This window comes from Rhamphochromis longiceps, linkage group LG2, assembly GCF_057381845.1.
Source record: "Rhamphochromis longiceps isolate RC_006_pf linkage group LG2, R_longiceps_female_GT1.1, whole genome shotgun sequence".
NCBI lineage: Eukaryota > Metazoa > Chordata > Actinopteri > Cichliformes > Cichlidae > Rhamphochromis > Rhamphochromis longiceps.
Window position 1 is genome coordinate 32,046,673 of NC_140558.1, and position 16,568 is coordinate 32,063,240.

The 16,568-nt window shown below is 40.1% G+C and overlaps 2 protein-coding genes across 2 annotated transcripts; one reads left to right on the plus strand and one right to left on the minus strand.

The window, feature by feature from the left end:
- Positions 1-739: 739 nt before the first annotated feature.
- Positions 740-2,970, plus strand: LOC146677528 (uncharacterized). The gene is made up of 4 exons (XM_085382273.1): positions 740-903; positions 1,144-1,172; positions 1,766-1,861; positions 2,045-2,970. Exons 1-4 carry the CDS (start codon positions 832-834, stop codon positions 2,838-2,840), a joined length of 993 nt encoding a protein of 330 aa, XP_085238399.1. The 5' UTR covers positions 740-831; the 3' UTR covers positions 2,841-2,970.
- A 1,236-nt stretch (positions 2,971-4,206) lies between these two features.
- reep2 (receptor accessory protein 2) lies at positions 4,207-15,983 on the minus strand. The gene is made up of 8 exons (XM_085423467.1): positions 15,750-15,983; positions 13,758-13,830; positions 10,547-10,623; positions 10,164-10,284; positions 9,947-10,060; positions 8,550-8,730; positions 7,178-7,344; positions 4,207-6,159 (listed from the first exon to the last, which is right to left on the minus strand). The coding sequence occupies exons 1-8, from the start codon at positions 15,779-15,781 to the stop codon at positions 6,088-6,090; spliced, it is 837 nt and encodes a 278-aa protein (XP_085279593.1). The 5' UTR covers positions 15,782-15,983; the 3' UTR covers positions 4,207-6,087.
- Positions 15,984-16,568: the final 585 nt, after the last annotated feature.

Consider the following 16,568-nt stretch of genomic DNA (forward strand, 5'->3'; position numbering starts at 1 on the left):
TAGGGGAGGAAGACAGCACAAATGACACACTGTGGAAGAGAACCAGAGATTAATATTGACTTATGATGAAATGCCGAATGGTGTATAGACACACAGTGAGTGTAAAAGAACAGTAAAGAAGAAAATCATCATGGGAAGCCTCCTGCAGCCTAAGCATTTTGCAGCATAGCTAAGGGAGGATTCATGGTCACCTTATCCAGCTGATCTAACTACATGCTTTATTAAAAACAAAAATGTAAAGTCTGATCTTAAAAGTGGAGCTGTTGTCTGTCTCTTTGAGGTGACAGACAGATATTGAGGTGTGCACTTTCTCTTGCTTTCCAAAAGCACCAGAATCTATGGCAGTTTGTATGCTGCTCTAAGCGGCTTTGCCACCTTTACTTATACTGGTCTTCCCACACTGGTTAACAAATGTACTTAGCACGCGCACAAATAAAAGATGCCCTCAGCAACACAGAGGGAACCTGGACAAGAAGTGTTGTGCAGTGACAATAACTATTTTAAGAAACAATACAGAATGAGGCATAGATGCAGTGTTAATTACTTAATTTTCACTATAAATACTTCCTAGCAAAGAGCGACAAGAAACTGGTGCTTGCTTGGTTGCCCCAACCCTTCAGCCTTGACAAACGGCATTCCAGCAGCAGATTCTCCAAATTGATTGGCCAAGGGAAGGGACGATAGAGGATATAAAGCCTGGGCTAAAGAACACCCATTTATCTAAACCAAATGATTAAATTTGGTTTAGATAAAAAACTAAACAGTAGTAAAAGTCCTTCACAAAGTCGACGCGCGGGGGAGGGATCTATCAGCAAAATTTCAAAATTTATAATGAGTAAAAAACACAAGCTCACTTCAGAAAGTAAACCTTGTATCCAAGAAGCTGGTGGAGGAATACCTCTGGTAAGTGCAGCAATAAATCTTCTTGCTTTTCAAAATTCATGTTTTTCTACGTAATGTTGTCAGATATTATTTATTATTTTGACCCATGTAAATGTACATCTCTGGTGTCGTCTCTCCTTGATATGTAATTGCTGACTCAGCCAAATTTTGCAAATCTTCTTGGTTAACAATAATTGTGCGATCAAAACGGCAGATTACACAGAACAATTTGTTATATATCAACCTTTTTTTCCCACAAAGGAGGATCTTCATGAACATGATCAACAAAGGTAAGCCTATGAAACAAAGTGTTATAGTCAAAACAGCTCGTGAACTTGGAAAAGTACAAGTAATAAGATTGTGGGGTAACTGTGGGATAAATATCTTTGAATTTATCAGTGTTTATTATTCATGTTGTTTTATCTTGATTATTTAACAGTAATACTTTAACTCGTACTTTAACTCAAATTGAATTCTGTGTTCCAACTTGCTCTGAATTCAAGTTGTTTTAACCTCCTAAGACTCGAACTCTTTCACGACATGCATTTTTAATTTCTCTTTGATATTTGGTCACACTGGGACCTGATAAATGTAAAAACAAAGAATTACCAGATTTTTTTTTAACCTTATTTTTTTTTCTAAGAAAAATGAGAGCCACATATGAGGATATTCGTTTAAAATTTTGATAGAATAGTGGCAGTATAACGTCCTCGTAAGTGGATATCAGGCCCTTGTAGAACAAAATTGAGTATTTTAGTCTAAATAACCCAAAATGTGATGTCCACATATGTGGACGCCAGGTCCTAGGAGGTTAAACACATTGCAAAATACAACAATTAAATTAAATACCTAATGGTTGTATTTTACATGTTATTCAATTCAGTTTGGTAAAATCTGGGACCCCAATAAATAACAAAGATCCCTCCCCCAACCCTGGCTCGAGTTCTTGTTTATCTGTTGGTGATGGCGTAACTATTCAGTAAGTATTCAAATCTGTGTACGTTTTAAAGGATTTATCGAATAAAAAGAAACAGACTAATGGTACTTTAGCAGTTTGCAGCTACATGTTTTTTTGTGTTATGGGCAGCCAAACAGTTATAGTTTTACATAATTTTTCACCATTTTTCTTTCATGATTAATTTAAACATTTTTTATTATTCAGGAACGAAGGCCAGCAGCAGGAGGAGCCTGGAAGTCCGGAGAATAATATGGAATTATATGAAATAATCAAACATGTTATGCAAAATAAGTATCCTAATTTTTTAAATGAAATAAATGTGAATAATTATAATGAAATAAAAGAGAAAATCGACAGTTTCATAGAAGAAATATCTAATTTAATAAATCCTGACAAATTAAAATATTCCGACAAATCAAACATCTTTAAACGCGTGATGGATGACTGGAAAAAATTACAGGAAGCAGAAAACCCCATTTGTACGTTTTTGTGTCGATGTTTAAAAAGGATTCCCAAATTAAAGACATCTATAATGCTAGTACGGAACTTGATTTGGCCTCAAGGAGCAATAAATAGTAAAATTCCAATTTGTCTTGAAAAAAATAAAATAAACCAGTATGGATTTTATTTGATCTTGATGAAAGATGGTACCCTAATTATTTCTGAAAAAATTCCCCAAGATTCAAAAAACAAAACCCATACTGAAGAATTTATAATTAAAAAATTGGTTGAATTTCTATCAAAAAATGGAAACAAGGTAAAAAAAATTTTTATATATTCATATAATAGCCCGTGTTTAAAAAGGACTGACAAAAAAAACCCTTGTATGTTTCAGCTTTTGCGCAAAGCTTGTGAATGGTACGAGAAGTATCAAATCTTCACTAATGTGGCATTCACACATTCCTATGGCATATGTGGTCCAAACTATTTTAATTATCTTACATTTGACGAAATCTCATCTCCCAACAGTGGTTTTAATTCTTATATTGAAAAAATGTAAAAACACTAAAAGTGAATTGGAAAATCAAAACTTACCAAAACTTATCAAAAGGAAGCTCCTCAAGGCATTGGATAAAGAGAAAATTGATATAAAGACACTTAAAAATGATGATATTCGAACCGCATCCAATTTTTTAAAGGAGGCAGAAAGTTCATTTGATCTGCTTAAAAAGTTCTTGGTCAGTGGACGGGAAACTCATTACGTTTCCTTCAAATCGCCACCAAAAGTACAGGCAGAAATCTATAAAATACTGAAGGAGAACAACACTTTTATGCGATCAATAAAAAAGTGCATTAGAGAAGATTTAAATAATGCGATCTCTCTTGTTTTTAGAAAGAAATTGGAGTCAATTCTAGGAAGCAGAGGCTTCTTCCGCCTTCACCACATTCCTCACAGTTTTCTCTGTTAATTGAATAACCAATACAACAAATGCATTTACAGAATACTCACTGCTATTTGGATGTATTTGGAGGAATAATTAGCATGTTATGTAATTTCACAGCTATCCAGTTGTTTTACTGTCATCCTTCTATCTCCTTGTATTCAGTCCCCCTTTGCTTTATTAAAACTTTCCTGTAAAACAACCACTTTTTGGCATCTTATGTTGTTTTCTTTTGAGCTTTGGATTGAGGGCACCATAAGATAAAGACTGTTGGACACTGTAAGAATACAATTTAGTACTGTTATTTGTTTCCTCTTCAAAGTGTTCATCATCTGTCTGTTTACAGAATCAAAACAGTGACAAAGATCAAAGTCATGGTTAGAATTCAAACCCAAACCCACCAATTAACTAAACTAAGAGAGAGGGTGAGCTTCCACAGTGAGCTACCAGAGATTGCAGTCTTCGATGTATAAATAAAAGCAAATAAATAAAATACAAATTTTAAAAAGTTGCTAAAAAACAGTTTAAATAGTTTGTTGTCAAAGTTTCAGCCAAAACATTATCCTCCTAGGACCTGGCGTCCACATATATGGACATCACATTTTGGGTTGTCTAGACCAAAATACTAAATTCTGCTCTACAAGTGCCTGATATCTACTTACAAGAACATTATACTGCCACTGTCCTATGGAAATTGAAAACAAATGTCCTCCTATGTGGATCTCATTTTTCTCAGAAACAAAAGTCAGGTTTGAAAAAGAAAAAAAAATTTAGGCAATTCTTTGTTTTTTTACGTTCATCAGGTCCCAATCAGCCCAAATAGCAAAGAGACATTAAAAATGCATGCCATGGAAAAGTTCGGGTTTTAGGAGGTTAAAGTTAGTGTCTTTCTTCAGTGAGGTGTGAGAGGCCACCAATAGAAACAACTGAGCTAATGCCACATAGTGCTGTGTATACCATTATCATTTAGCTGGACAATCCACAGAAACACAAACATTTAATGTTCTTTATTAGTATTTTATTGACCATTACATGACCTTGTTAGGTACCACTGTGCCGGCACATGAAATTATCCTCTTTGATGTGAAGCTTTGAGAACTGGCACAAAGAAGATAAAAATGAACGTCCCTGTATATAATACTGATTTTAAACTCAAAATAATCAGCAATAAATATCTCAAAATGACACAAGATAAAAATGAAGAACGTTCTCTTCATAACACAAAATGTCTTTTCAGTATACGATGTGTTTTTATTCAGTGTAAACATTAAATTAAGGAGAAGAGAGAGAAAAAAAAAAAAGTCTTGTTTCCAACTTTTGGCCCTAAAATGCCAAAGATAAAATGTAAATTTACAAGCTGATTCCCTACACTGAGATGGAGTTAAATGTCTCAAGGAGAAAAGTAAACATGTTAATTTAAAATTCAATAATCACTTCTACTACCAGAAGTCTTTACTGAAGTCTGAGGTTCCTCTGGTCTCAGTCAGAGCATGTGATTTGTCAAGACTAAGAATGAAAAATACACAGAAATGATTAAAAACTGATTTAAGCCCAAAGAATGAATAAGGCAAGCAAGCTCATACTGTATATACAGTCAAGGTTACTATTTACATGTTGGTGTTTACATGTGGTTCAGCAACTTCAGCTAACAGTTGAGGTGGGCTTTGGCTCCCCCTACTGGTTCAAGAGTCACACTGCTGACAGCAGTAATGAGCACTGACCTCCTCATGCTCTCGTGTACTCAGTATACATAATGCAGTGGCTGACAATCAGAAGTCCAGTAACTTTAGAAACACCCACAGCCTGCTCTCACTCTCCCTCCATATCTGAGACTAAAATAATCACTCGCAGTAGTTTTATTTGTGTCACTATTCACATATTTCTGTAGTCCATCCAAGCTTCCAGTGTGTAGAAATGCTAATAATCAGGTCAAGTGTCACCACACAGCTGGATAGAAGGAGTAAAAGGAAACGCAGAGGTGCTGAGTCACTTTGTAATGTTGAAAGGAAATGATATACAAACATCCCCTTTGTAGTGAAAGTGGATAAGTTAGCTCAAAAACACCAGCATGAAAGTCATCACTCATTGGCAGCATTGCCTTCACAGATCCAGCTGAGCACAGCTGATCATATTAATTACTAACATCACAGATCATAGTTACATATGACCTCAGAGTAGCGTCCAGACCGAGGATCACAAAACCAGCACTGAACAAATAATTCATCATCAGCACTGTGTGTGACGTGAAAGAGTGAGACCTGAACGTGGCAGAGCCAGACTCACTCAGAGGAAACAGGCTGAGGACAAGCTAACAATGAAACTTTGGACGCAAAAAAGAAAAAAGAATTAGTTCAACATTAAACAAAGACAGGATACACTGCTGTAAAAGAGTGAAGACAGGCTGGTCCTGAGTGACAGGTGTGATGAGCTTAACAGCAGTAAGGATGGACACACTCATCCACTCATTAATTAATGTAGGCCTCAAAGGAGATTTTGCCTTTTTCTCCTTAGTTTAAAATGATGGCAAAATACTGAGAGCCCAGAGTTCCAGTTTTCAGTGCTTCAAAAGACAAACTTTGGACGATTTCTATCACACGGTCAGGTCAAGATTAGCTGAAGACTGTGGCCTGTGTGAAATCAAAAAGGAAAAAAGTCTCAGTTAAATCTCAGCTAAATTCTCCTTAAAGAGAACGAGACATAAACAAGGGCCTGTAACTTTAACAGAACTGTATTTGAAATGTATGTATGTATGTATGTATGTATGTAAAGTGTATATGTGCACTTGTGTGGACACCAAACAGGAGGAAGGGACTGCAGGCTGTGGGTGGAGCGAGTGGAGGCCAGTGCATGTGTGGGCTGCAGGACTCATGGTGGCGTCTCTGCGTTATTAGTTGTCGTCTTCTTCTTCACAGGCTTCTTCACTGTCTTGGTTTGAGTCTGGCCGCAGAAGAAGAAAATAAAGAGAGATTACTAGAGCTGATCAATCAAAGACTGGTAAAATGAGTGGTTTCACTAACAAAAGTACAAATATTATTTGCATTGTAACTGCTGCTCAAAGCATGTTTAATCTGTGTAAACAGTGAAAACAAAGTCTCCATAAAGAGCAGCGTGCCATTTCTGAGTGAACTGTTGATGCTGCAAAACACCACAGGAACATTTGATGTATATACAGTTGGTGCAGGTAGTATCACTTGCCTGTGTAATTACAGGTATGATAATATGAACTCACAGGCCACTTAATTGCTTGTGAACGCATACATGTAATTTGTAGGTCAGAACTAAATGTAGGTCAAGAGGTAATGTGTGCAACACTAAATCATTTATCATCGTTTTACTGGAAATGAACTGTGTTAGTAACGAAATACATATATTACTATTACCAAATTAAAGTAGGTTAATTGTTGAGGAAGAAAAAAATACTAGGAAATACTGACAATGCTACACTTATTGGTCAGATTATTAGGTACACCTTGCTAGTACAGGGCTGGGGCCTCGTCTGCCTTCAGAATTCTTCAAGGCACAGATTCAACAAGGTGCTGTAAGATTTCTGTCCACACCCATTCTCCCACATCCCAAAGATGCTCTATAGGACTGAGATTGGGTGACTGTAGAGCCCCTGGATATTTTCTCTTTTTCAGACCAGTCTCTGTAAACCTTAGAGATGAATGTGTGGGAAAACCTCAGCAGTTTCCGAAATACTCTGACCAACCCATCTGGCACCAAAAAACAAACAAATCACTTTCAAAGTCACTTAAACAACATTTTCCCTCATTCTGATGCTCAGTTTGAACTTCAGCAGGTCATCTTAACCATGTCTACATGGCTAAATGCAGTTGCTGGGTAATGAGCATTTGAAGGTGTACTTAAAGTGGCTAGTGACTGTTGTAATATACAATTTAAGAAAATTGCCCTGTGATTGACAAATCTACAAAGCATGTGTGCGTGTATGCTCTACCTCTGTCTTAGCAGCAGCAGGCTTCTTGGTTGCCTTGACACTGGTACTGCGTTTGTGCCCTTTATCTCCCACATCCTCATCAGAGTGTTCGGTCCTTGTGTCTGACAGGTCAGAGCTGTGTTGGGACGATGTGTCATCAATAAGGGACGCGGCTGCCACAGAGCGAGCTGCAGGACAGGACAGAGATTGATGGACAGTCAGTGAGAGAAGCTGAGTGTTCAGAGTGACATCACCACATGATCTGAGAGACACCAAACATCACACCTCTGCATTTTACTGCTGCCACAGAACTGCTTAATTTACAGATTTATTTGGTGTAGCCTTGAACCAGTGCATCATCACAGACAGAGCCTTTGACGCCACCTAGTGGAGACTTCCATTTATCTATTTTTTTAATAACATACAGCCACCAGTTTTAAAATAAAGAGAAAAAAAAAGGAGTCACTTCCATCTTTTTATGTGTTTGTTTTTTTGTTTTCATTTACCCATTTTCCAGAGACTCAAATTAGCTTGTGAAATCATTTTTATCCTTTGCTTTTGGGAGACATAAAATCAGAAGAACTGGTCCATTAGATTACAAAGTTTTCTTTGCAAATGTTAAATTAGGAAGGAAACTAAACTGTTTGTGTGACATCTAGAATAGAAAAAGTGTTTTATTAAATAAAATTAGAAAAATCCCAAACAGCAACTTTAGGAGCTGCAAAGCTACAACTCGTTACTTTAGTGATGATCTGCAGATCATTTAGAATAAAAAAGAAAAGAAAAGTATTCCAAAATAAATAATTTTGAACTTGCTAGTTCATAAAAGTTAGGGTCTACTCATTTACTAACGCCACGGCAGATTTCAGTTGAACTCTGACTTCAGTGTTTTGTTTCAGCTGTTTTCAGTCTGGTTTTAGAAGTCATGTGTAAATGAACAAAAAGGAAAAAAAAATGCATTGTACATATTAAAATGCACCACTCGGCCCCGTGACTTCATTGTTTCAGTGTCTCTCTGTATTCAGCTCACAGCTTGTACCCACACAGTTAGCCAGCCGGCAGTGCAGCGAGACACAAAGAGACCTCCTTCCAAGCCTCCCCTCCCACTGGGATCACATGTTTTCACCCTGGCTCGATCCTCTTTGCACTGCCTCCCTCAGCCACCCTTCTTTCCCACCCTGCAGTGCTTTAAATCACATGACTCCACTTGGCCGAAGTAGTCCCAGTCCTGCTCTGAAGTTAAATAAAGGAAGTCTTCGTCGTCACGCTCTGGGTCAGTCAGCAAGCTGCAAACACAGCTTGTGTGTATTCATGCACTTGTGTACAACTCCGTGTTTCTCTACGTGAAGCTGCTGCTGATGTCGTGTGGGAGATGCGTGTTGTGAGGCCTTACTCTGCCGTGCAGAGGTGCTCTTGGCCCGGGGCAGGGTGCTCGCGCCCGAGCTCATCTCATCCATGGGGTCCCGTCTCATGCGGGCATCGGGAGTGTGCAGAGCCAGCTCGTCGTCAGCGTTGATGAGAGTGAGGTCCTGCATGCTGAAACTCCGCAGCTTGTCTGACAACACGCCCTGCCCCTGGGCGTCACAGCAGGAACAAAAACAGGCATATTAGATATGCAAAACCACCATTACTTAGAGCTCAGAAGAAAACAGTTTTCAAAAGTTCATTTTTTAAAAATCTGCCAATGATTATGTGGTGAAGCTGATTAATATTTGGAAGACCCCACTTTGGATTCTGGGAAAGTGAGATGACCAATTTTGGCTACAATTATTTAACTTACTAAACAGAATAATCAACAGGGTAATCAATATGAAAATAATCCAAGTGGAGCTTTAATAAAAAGCAGCTGCACGGACAATATTTGCCTTTACAAACAAATGTGTGTGAATACTTGAGGACATTGATAAATGCGATCTGTGATCCTGTGTTTGGGACAAATGACAAATGTTAGAGAGTGCATGTTTAACTAATATGGAATTTTGTATTAAGGAACAAACAAGCTTTACTATAAATATAGAACAAGTGTCGGCAGCAGCTATAAGCCTTTAGTACAGAATGATTTAGTAGCGCCAACTTCCTGTTTCGCAGCTTACAAGAACAACTGTTCAGTATCTAATAGCACGCTTCACTATTACAGTTGCACAGCTAATCTGACGAAAGTCAGAAAAAGTTATTTAGTCCAGTCACCTGGTCACATAAAATGCACATCCACCATGAAAGGTCATCCTAGTTATTTATTGGTTGAAAACCAACAAAAAAGCCTTAAACCTTAGAAACTGTGATTCTTACAAATGTGTTGTGTATAGTCAACAAATAAAAAGATTTCAAATATCATGTCAAACTCTGACCTCTCCTTCAAGATCTATACATTGATCTGAAGGTCAAAGTGCTAATAATGATATGTAGAGCTATTTAAAACTCTTATCTGAAAGCATACGCATCTGGGGATGTAGAGATGATATATAGGGACCTGTCACTTTATTATGTACATTACAGTAAGAGGTCCCATTAAAGTAAATACTGCCCACAGAGTGAGCTGGCTTGGTGGAGGTTTGTTAATGTTCTTCCGTGAATAGAACAAAAAACTCATTTAGAAAATAAATTCGGAGCCCACTTAATTATGAGACTAATCGTTAGAGGAAGCTCAACTACTGACAGTCATCTCAGTCCTCTTTTCTAGCTGTACAAGTGAGTTAATAACAACATTATTTACCATTTGGCCGAAGTTCGTATTTCACATGCAAACAGAAAAGCAGAGGCATCTATGTGGGGACATTTAAACACAGTCACCTTGGTGGCTGCAGTGACGGCAGCGTTAGCAGCCAGGTTGAGACCCCGTTTTCCAAACTTCATCATGGTCTCATAACTTCTGTCTTTGGCCTGTGCGATGTACTCATCTATCTCCTGCAGCACAAAGGACAGTACACAGGGAGGAGTTAGAGACGACACTGTCATATCATTTCAGTGTGGACTTCACATCAGATTTTGATGGGCTTTTTCTTTTTACCTTCTCTTTATTTGACAGGGTGGGGTGGACAAACTTGCGGTAGAGGACACTGGAGCCCTTGGTGTACGGAGACAGCAGCCAGATCACAAACGCAATCTTTAGCTCAAAGTAAAATGGAAACCTGGATAATTAAACACAGAGTTAATCAATCGGCAGAGACGTAAAGGAAACAACACACTGAGCAAAAGGTATGCATGAGTGGTGTATAGATTAGGATGCTAAAGTAGGAAAAAAACAAAAAAGATCCTTCAAGAGATTATTGTATTAAAAATCAGCAGCAGAACATTAAAGCATCTATTGATTTTTTTTAATTTTACAAGTGGTTCATTTATTATAAGCGCGTGAAGAAAGAGGGTTACAATCACAAGCAGCTCCCGACTCACCATGATAGGAGCAGGTCTGTGACTGTTTCTGCTGTGCTGAACAATGCAAACACTATCCAGTACATCATCCACTTCACCTGGACACACACACACACACACACGCGGAGGGAGAGAACATGATTAAAAATAGTACACGAAAACCCACAGCATCCAGTTCGCATGTGCTGAGACACGTGGCACTAAACAGAGGTTACGCACACAGACATCCCTACACAGAAATCGGACACATGCTTCAGTCCATTCGCATCACATCACTGTGCATGGGCACATCTGAGACAAAGAGAGATGCGAGTCATCTTCTAAACTGGTCATTTACAGGCAAATTAACTTCGTTGCTAATATCAGATAAATCATCAGTTATCAAATACACTGATACATTCAACATAAGAACAGCTCTGAGTGGTAATGGTGCATTTAAAGACATTAACAAGCCACGGGGACGCAGCCGCGAGAATGCACCAAACGGTGGATCATTTGGCTCGTTAGAAATGAGCCAAACAAGAGAAGAACGGGGATGAGAGCAGCTCTAAAAATGGCGTCTCCCTTCTCTCCCCCTCTCACACTTCCCCGCCCCATATTCGCTCCTTCTGTGGCCGTCTGCCTGAGCAGCGACTGAGAGGGTGGGTTGCCATAGTAACCAGCCAGGAGGAGACTGTTCTCCAGTGCAAATCTAGGCTGAGGGCCAGAGTGCTGCCATCTCCCCACCTCTCTCTCATGCAGTGATGAAGTAATGAGGAAGAGCCCCAATCAGCTGTGTTTAAAAATATCCACAGTGATCAAAAACCCAGGCACTTTCCGAACGATGAAACATTATTGTATTAAAGGGTCGGGCAGTTTCATACAATCTTCATCCTTTGGATTTTAGTCCAAACATCCAATAGACTGACTGAGCCCTTTACAGGGAACCTTTATTTCACTTTAAACCAAAGCAAATCATTCATGTGGAATCTCATCATATATGTTTCTTTTAAAAAAAAGTCAGTTAAACTTCAGGGATATCAATCTGTCCATTTAGGAAGCTTAAACCATTGTGAGTCAGGTGCAGGTGCTTTCAACGGGCCCACAGGAGAGGCAACAACAAGACCACCTGGATACAGACAACAGTCTAGCATCCTCTCCTGACTGATCAGTGTCCAGCTTTGCTTTTTGCTACACTCATTGTAACCAATTATAGCATGAAAAGGTACATTCATGTTCAAAGCTCCTCCAGGAGGGCACATCATGTTTATGAGTTAAACTTGTGCCCCTGAATTATTTTTGAGCAATGCAATACAGTCTGTTATTCAGTGCTGGATCCAGCACAGACATCCGTTTAAAAATATGACAATTTTCACAGGTCTGAATCATTTGCAATTGTGAAATAAATAAATAAATAATGAATAATGTTTAACTATTAAAACAAAATACATTCTGGGGTCTAAAATGATAAAGAAAAAATGAAAAAAAATTTTGTTGAATGTTTGAGGATTTGAAATTTTGAGTCATTTTGAAAAGTAAAAACAGTTTCATGCTCCAGTGTTTCTTCCTGGTTTATTGTTGTAATCTTAGTCTCCCCACCGCCCCCGCCCCCACTTCATTCTGAATGTTTTCAGGGCTTTCTGCATTTCATTCTCTGTCTCGACTGAGTTCCCCTGCGCCTTATTTCCCCTCTTCCTAGTGTGAATTTAGGACAAATTCCAACAACCCCAATAACACCTCTACTCACACACACCGCTCACTCCTCTTGTGTTTGCATGGAGAGTCCACTATGTCGAGTGCTGTGAAAGTGTAACGCTCTCCAGCACTAACTCTGCACTGGCGCAGATTTTCCAACCACACTCTGAAGCTGCAGCACCTGTTTTGTTTTGATTTGTATTTTCCAGCAAGTGATGAACACGATCATAATGCATCCATCTGATAGGGGTGTGAAACTGCCGAAGATTGTGTTCCTGTTTCCATCGGAGAGACGTGAGGTCAGAGCAAAGCTTGCTAATGTATTTCTATCCAACCCTTGAAGAGACCCTTCAGCATCCATGAGAGAGACTGCTTGGAGATTTGAGTATTTTCCTAATCCGGATTTCCCCTCTGCATCTTTGTTAGGCTGTGATCTAGTCTTCCTCTTGTTTCTCCAGTTAACTCCTGTGCATTTGCACCCCCCCTTTCTTTTCTGTCACTGTTGCCCTAGCTCATAGATTACAAAAGATAAGATTTGTAGATGTAGATCAAACCGACACGGAAACATGTTTGTGGGGTGGTTTTGCCTCCACTGCATCAACTTTACCCAAGTGCACTCTGTGCTTAACATGCTAAACCCTTCAGTTGGTGCCCTTTTTTTAGAAAGACTCCTACAGCAGCTGAATAAATCACCCAACCACATCTCTTTGCAAGAACTACGACTAGACCAAAAAGAAGACTGAAGAGTGTCGACTGTCACGGACTTTCATCCACAGTCACCAGATCTCAACTTGAAAGCACTTGAAAAATGAGGAAGCCAAACATTGCAGATAGCCAAAGAAGCTCTTTGGGACATCATCTAATCATCCTAACACGAATTATAGGATTTGCTTTAACCTTTACAGACAACCTTTTATTGTCTTTAACAACCAGCTACTTGTCTAGTGCTCAGTCCAATTCATCCCGATGGGCTCTCACAATACAGTGCACAACATGACCCTGCAATTATCAGGAGCTGCATGTAAATTCATATAATGTTAGCAAGGGTAGCGTTAAAATACCCTGAACTAAGTCCCACATTTTAAGGTCCTGTCACAATAAATGCTTCAGGTTTATAAATCAGAACTTCATAAAGATCTACGCAGAACGGAAAAAGAATCAGGAAGAATCCAAAGTGCAGGATTTGTTCCGTCTTTTAGTGTTTTTATGGTGCATAAACGCCCTTCTTTTATGAAGGCTGGTGTGTCCTAGTTAAACTGCAATCCCATGCCTCTAGCCTTGTCTGGAACACCCCGATCACAAGCATGATTCCTATTTTTGTTAGTCTTCAAATGATAACGGCCAAAGAAACGGAACGGGCATTGCAGAAAACATGACAACAGAAATTAATAAGCTTGCTCTGATGAAACAGAGCATTTCTCTGCCACATGTTGATTCTCAACACATTAGAGGAGAAATAGCTGGCAGGCGCTCAGGGCAAAACACCCTAAAGGTCAAACAGAGCAGACAGAGCTCAAAAATGGTTTGCTGAAGTTTAGTAACCAGGGGTTATACTCACATATTCCTTCACATTCTTCGTTTTGACGGCCTTATACGAGGAGTACGCCGGGTAGAGCGTCCCAAAGGCAAGGCTGCAAAAAAAGCAGACAACACTGGGTCAGAGGAAGGGGCTTCAGCTAGAGAACATGGCCTCTGGGTGTTGACTCTGACACCTCACAAACGCACTCCCACACAGCAGCCACATCTGCTCTGAGCTTCTATGAAACACAAAAGGACGACATGTACTTGAGCAGAGCGAGTGTCTATGTGGTTTTAATCCGCATGGTGATGCCACGAAAGAAGTGCTGGGCAGTGACTTGTCAAAACAAAGTGGCCTGATAATGAGTAGAAACAATGTAATGGAGTCAGGAAGACTGCAGTGAGCTAAAATGGAAAAAACACACAGTTTCCACCAGGGGTGGGTCACCATGTGTTAGAACACGTGCACACTGGGACATTGTGCAAACACAGCCTTGTTTTTGATGTGCATTTGATCGCATCCTCTGCCACTGTGCTGATATGTGCTGATTTGACAGGATACTGAACGCTGAGTGAGGCGACAGCAGGGAGAGCTCAGATCAGAAGGGCCATGCAAGTTTGCCTACAGTGCAAACCAATAGCTGGATTTAAACCCTTAATGTAAATAAAGGTTGAATGCCAATTACAGAGGTAGCCTAGCATTATTTTTTCCCCCCCTTCCTTAAGTAGGTCTTCTGTCCCAGTGTTCGACTACGCTGCTCAGTGATGTGTGCTGCTCCGTACAGTGAGCCGACATGACTCGTAGCAGGCCTCCAAGCCAGCGGGCTCCCAGAGCAGACGCCCTGTGCCTCTTTGTGTCCTCATTGAAAGCCCACTACTGACCTTACAGTCACTCTGTCCTCTTGTTCAGTCTAGGAAATATTTTAGTGTTCACTTCTTTAGGTTAGACTAATAAACTAGCTGTAAAAACAGGAGAAAAGAAACAGGCTGACCACCCTTTAAAAACTGGGCCAGATGCACATTTAAAGCACAAAGACAAGAAATGACTAATCTTGTGTGCTGGATAATCAGCGGGCATTATGATGCATATTCAAGTCACATTGTTTGCCTTCAGTAGACACATGACTACCTGAGGTGTAGTGAAGTGGAAGATGCAGGCAGCTGGAAGCCAATAACAGTAACAGTTTGCTTATGTAATCAAGGAAAAGCAGAACATTTATAGGGATGAAGCATCATTTCTACACCTGGGCCTTCCAAAGGCATCATGATGTTCGACTTTAAGGTTAGCAGTTGATGAGCACACAGTATCTGGACATTTCACTAGAGATGGGACAGCACCGGTGCAGCACTGTGAAGTGTCTGCATAATGGATCAAGATAACGACAGCTGGCTTTAGTTGAGTCATCCACACAGTGTGGATGTGGCGTGTTCAGGTGGAGGCCTAGAAGTGATCTGCTGATACCGCTTGTCCGTCTTATTAAGCCCCACTGCTAGTGGCATATGAATGGATGGACACACATCCCTGGCTGGGCTGTTGGGCTTCTTTAGCCTTGCACCACATTTTACCAACTCGTGTTGGTACGGCGCCTAGTTACATTCACAGAGGGCTATTTAAAAGTAAAAAGCAGTGGCTGGCAGCTCGGAGTCTGTTTACTTGTGTGCAGCGAGGCTGGCATGTTAAACAGGCTGCACTTTCCCTGCCAACACATTATCTGTCAGGTGGTTACAGTTACTGACTAGCCAGCCCGCGTTAGCTACGAGCGGCTAGCAAGCGCTGGATGCAGATTGTGCTGCATCATTGTGCTGATTAAAGAAACGGCTGTGGTTATTGAACACAGGAGCTTTAAACGCCCCTGTCTGAATGCCAGGATATCTAATGTATTTATTTTTCCCCTACACGTGAAGTGTATGTATAAAAAGGACAAGAAACGGACAGCCTAGCTAGTCGGCGTTCAGCATCACACAGCTGATGAAAGGAGCCGTTATGGTGTTTAAGAATAAAAAAAACAGATTCAACCCTGCCCATACTCACACAACTATCCTCGAGATAATCCAGGATACCATCTTGATGGACCGCCAGCCTTCGAGGCTTTCCCCCCAGCTTCTAGGAAATCTAGTCGGCTAGTAAGCGGGCTAGGTGGCCCCCATTCCCCTCCAGGACGAGCTGTGATGAGAGCCAGAAGGCTGCTGTGCCGTCAGGTAGGCTAACAGCAGCTGGAGATGTGCTCTGCAGTGTGTAGCTCCAGACTGCTCTGCTCTCTATCACCACCAACACCACCGCTGATGAACACGACTGGCTCTTAAAGGGCCAGACTCACTCTGATAAATCTGTAGTTTTAGCTTCAAAATGTGGCCCATGGTGCTCCTCCTAGTTAACCAACAGTGGCGCACAATACAACCTTAGTCATCTACATTAGGTTATTAAACTACTAAAGAACTGATTTCATCCTTTTCTTTCATAATTTTGCTGTGCAATCACAGTCTGCTCACTGACAAGGACCAAAGACGAGCACAGTCATACCAGGTTTATCCTAGTGAAAACCCACACAGTGCTGGTCTCCTTTTTATGATCATTATTTTTTATGTCCATAAGACCGATCTGTGGATAAATGATTTAGGCTCATAAGAGAGGGATTCAACATTTCTCTGAAGACTTAAAGATGTAAACACACTAAACACAGTCCCACAAGATACTGAGTTTAAACATTTGATAACAGTTACTCGGTTAAGCAGAAAACTGAGTGGTTAACTTATCAAAAAGTAAGTAGCCTGTAGAGTACCACTGATTACTTTATATTTTGTCTCTAAGGAACCAGACTTCCCGTGGGTCTTTCAAAGTTTTTCTTTTGAA

Coding starts and splice junctions, on each gene's coding strand:
- LOC146677528 (XM_085382273.1), top strand. CDS start 832: ATGAGTAAAAAACACAAGCTCACTTCAGAAAGTAAACCTTGTATCCAA. Junction 1,173..1,765: donor CATGAACATGATCAACAAAG/GTAAGCCTATGA, acceptor TATTCAATTCAG/TTTGGTAAAATCTGGGACCC. Junction 1,862..2,044: donor GGTGATGGCGTAACTATTCA/GTAAGTATTCAA, acceptor TTTATTATTCAG/GAACGAAGGCCAGCAGCAGG.
- reep2 (XM_085423467.1), bottom strand. CDS start 15,781: ATGGTATCCTGGATTATCTCGAGGATAGTTGT. Junction 13,831..15,749: donor ATTATCTCGAGGATAGTTGT/GTGAGTATGGGC, acceptor CTTTTTTTGCAG/CCTTGCCTTTGGGACGCTCT. Junction 10,624..13,757: donor CGAAGAATGTGAAGGAATAT/GTGAGTATAACC, acceptor GTGTGTGTCCAG/GTGAAGTGGATGATGTACTG.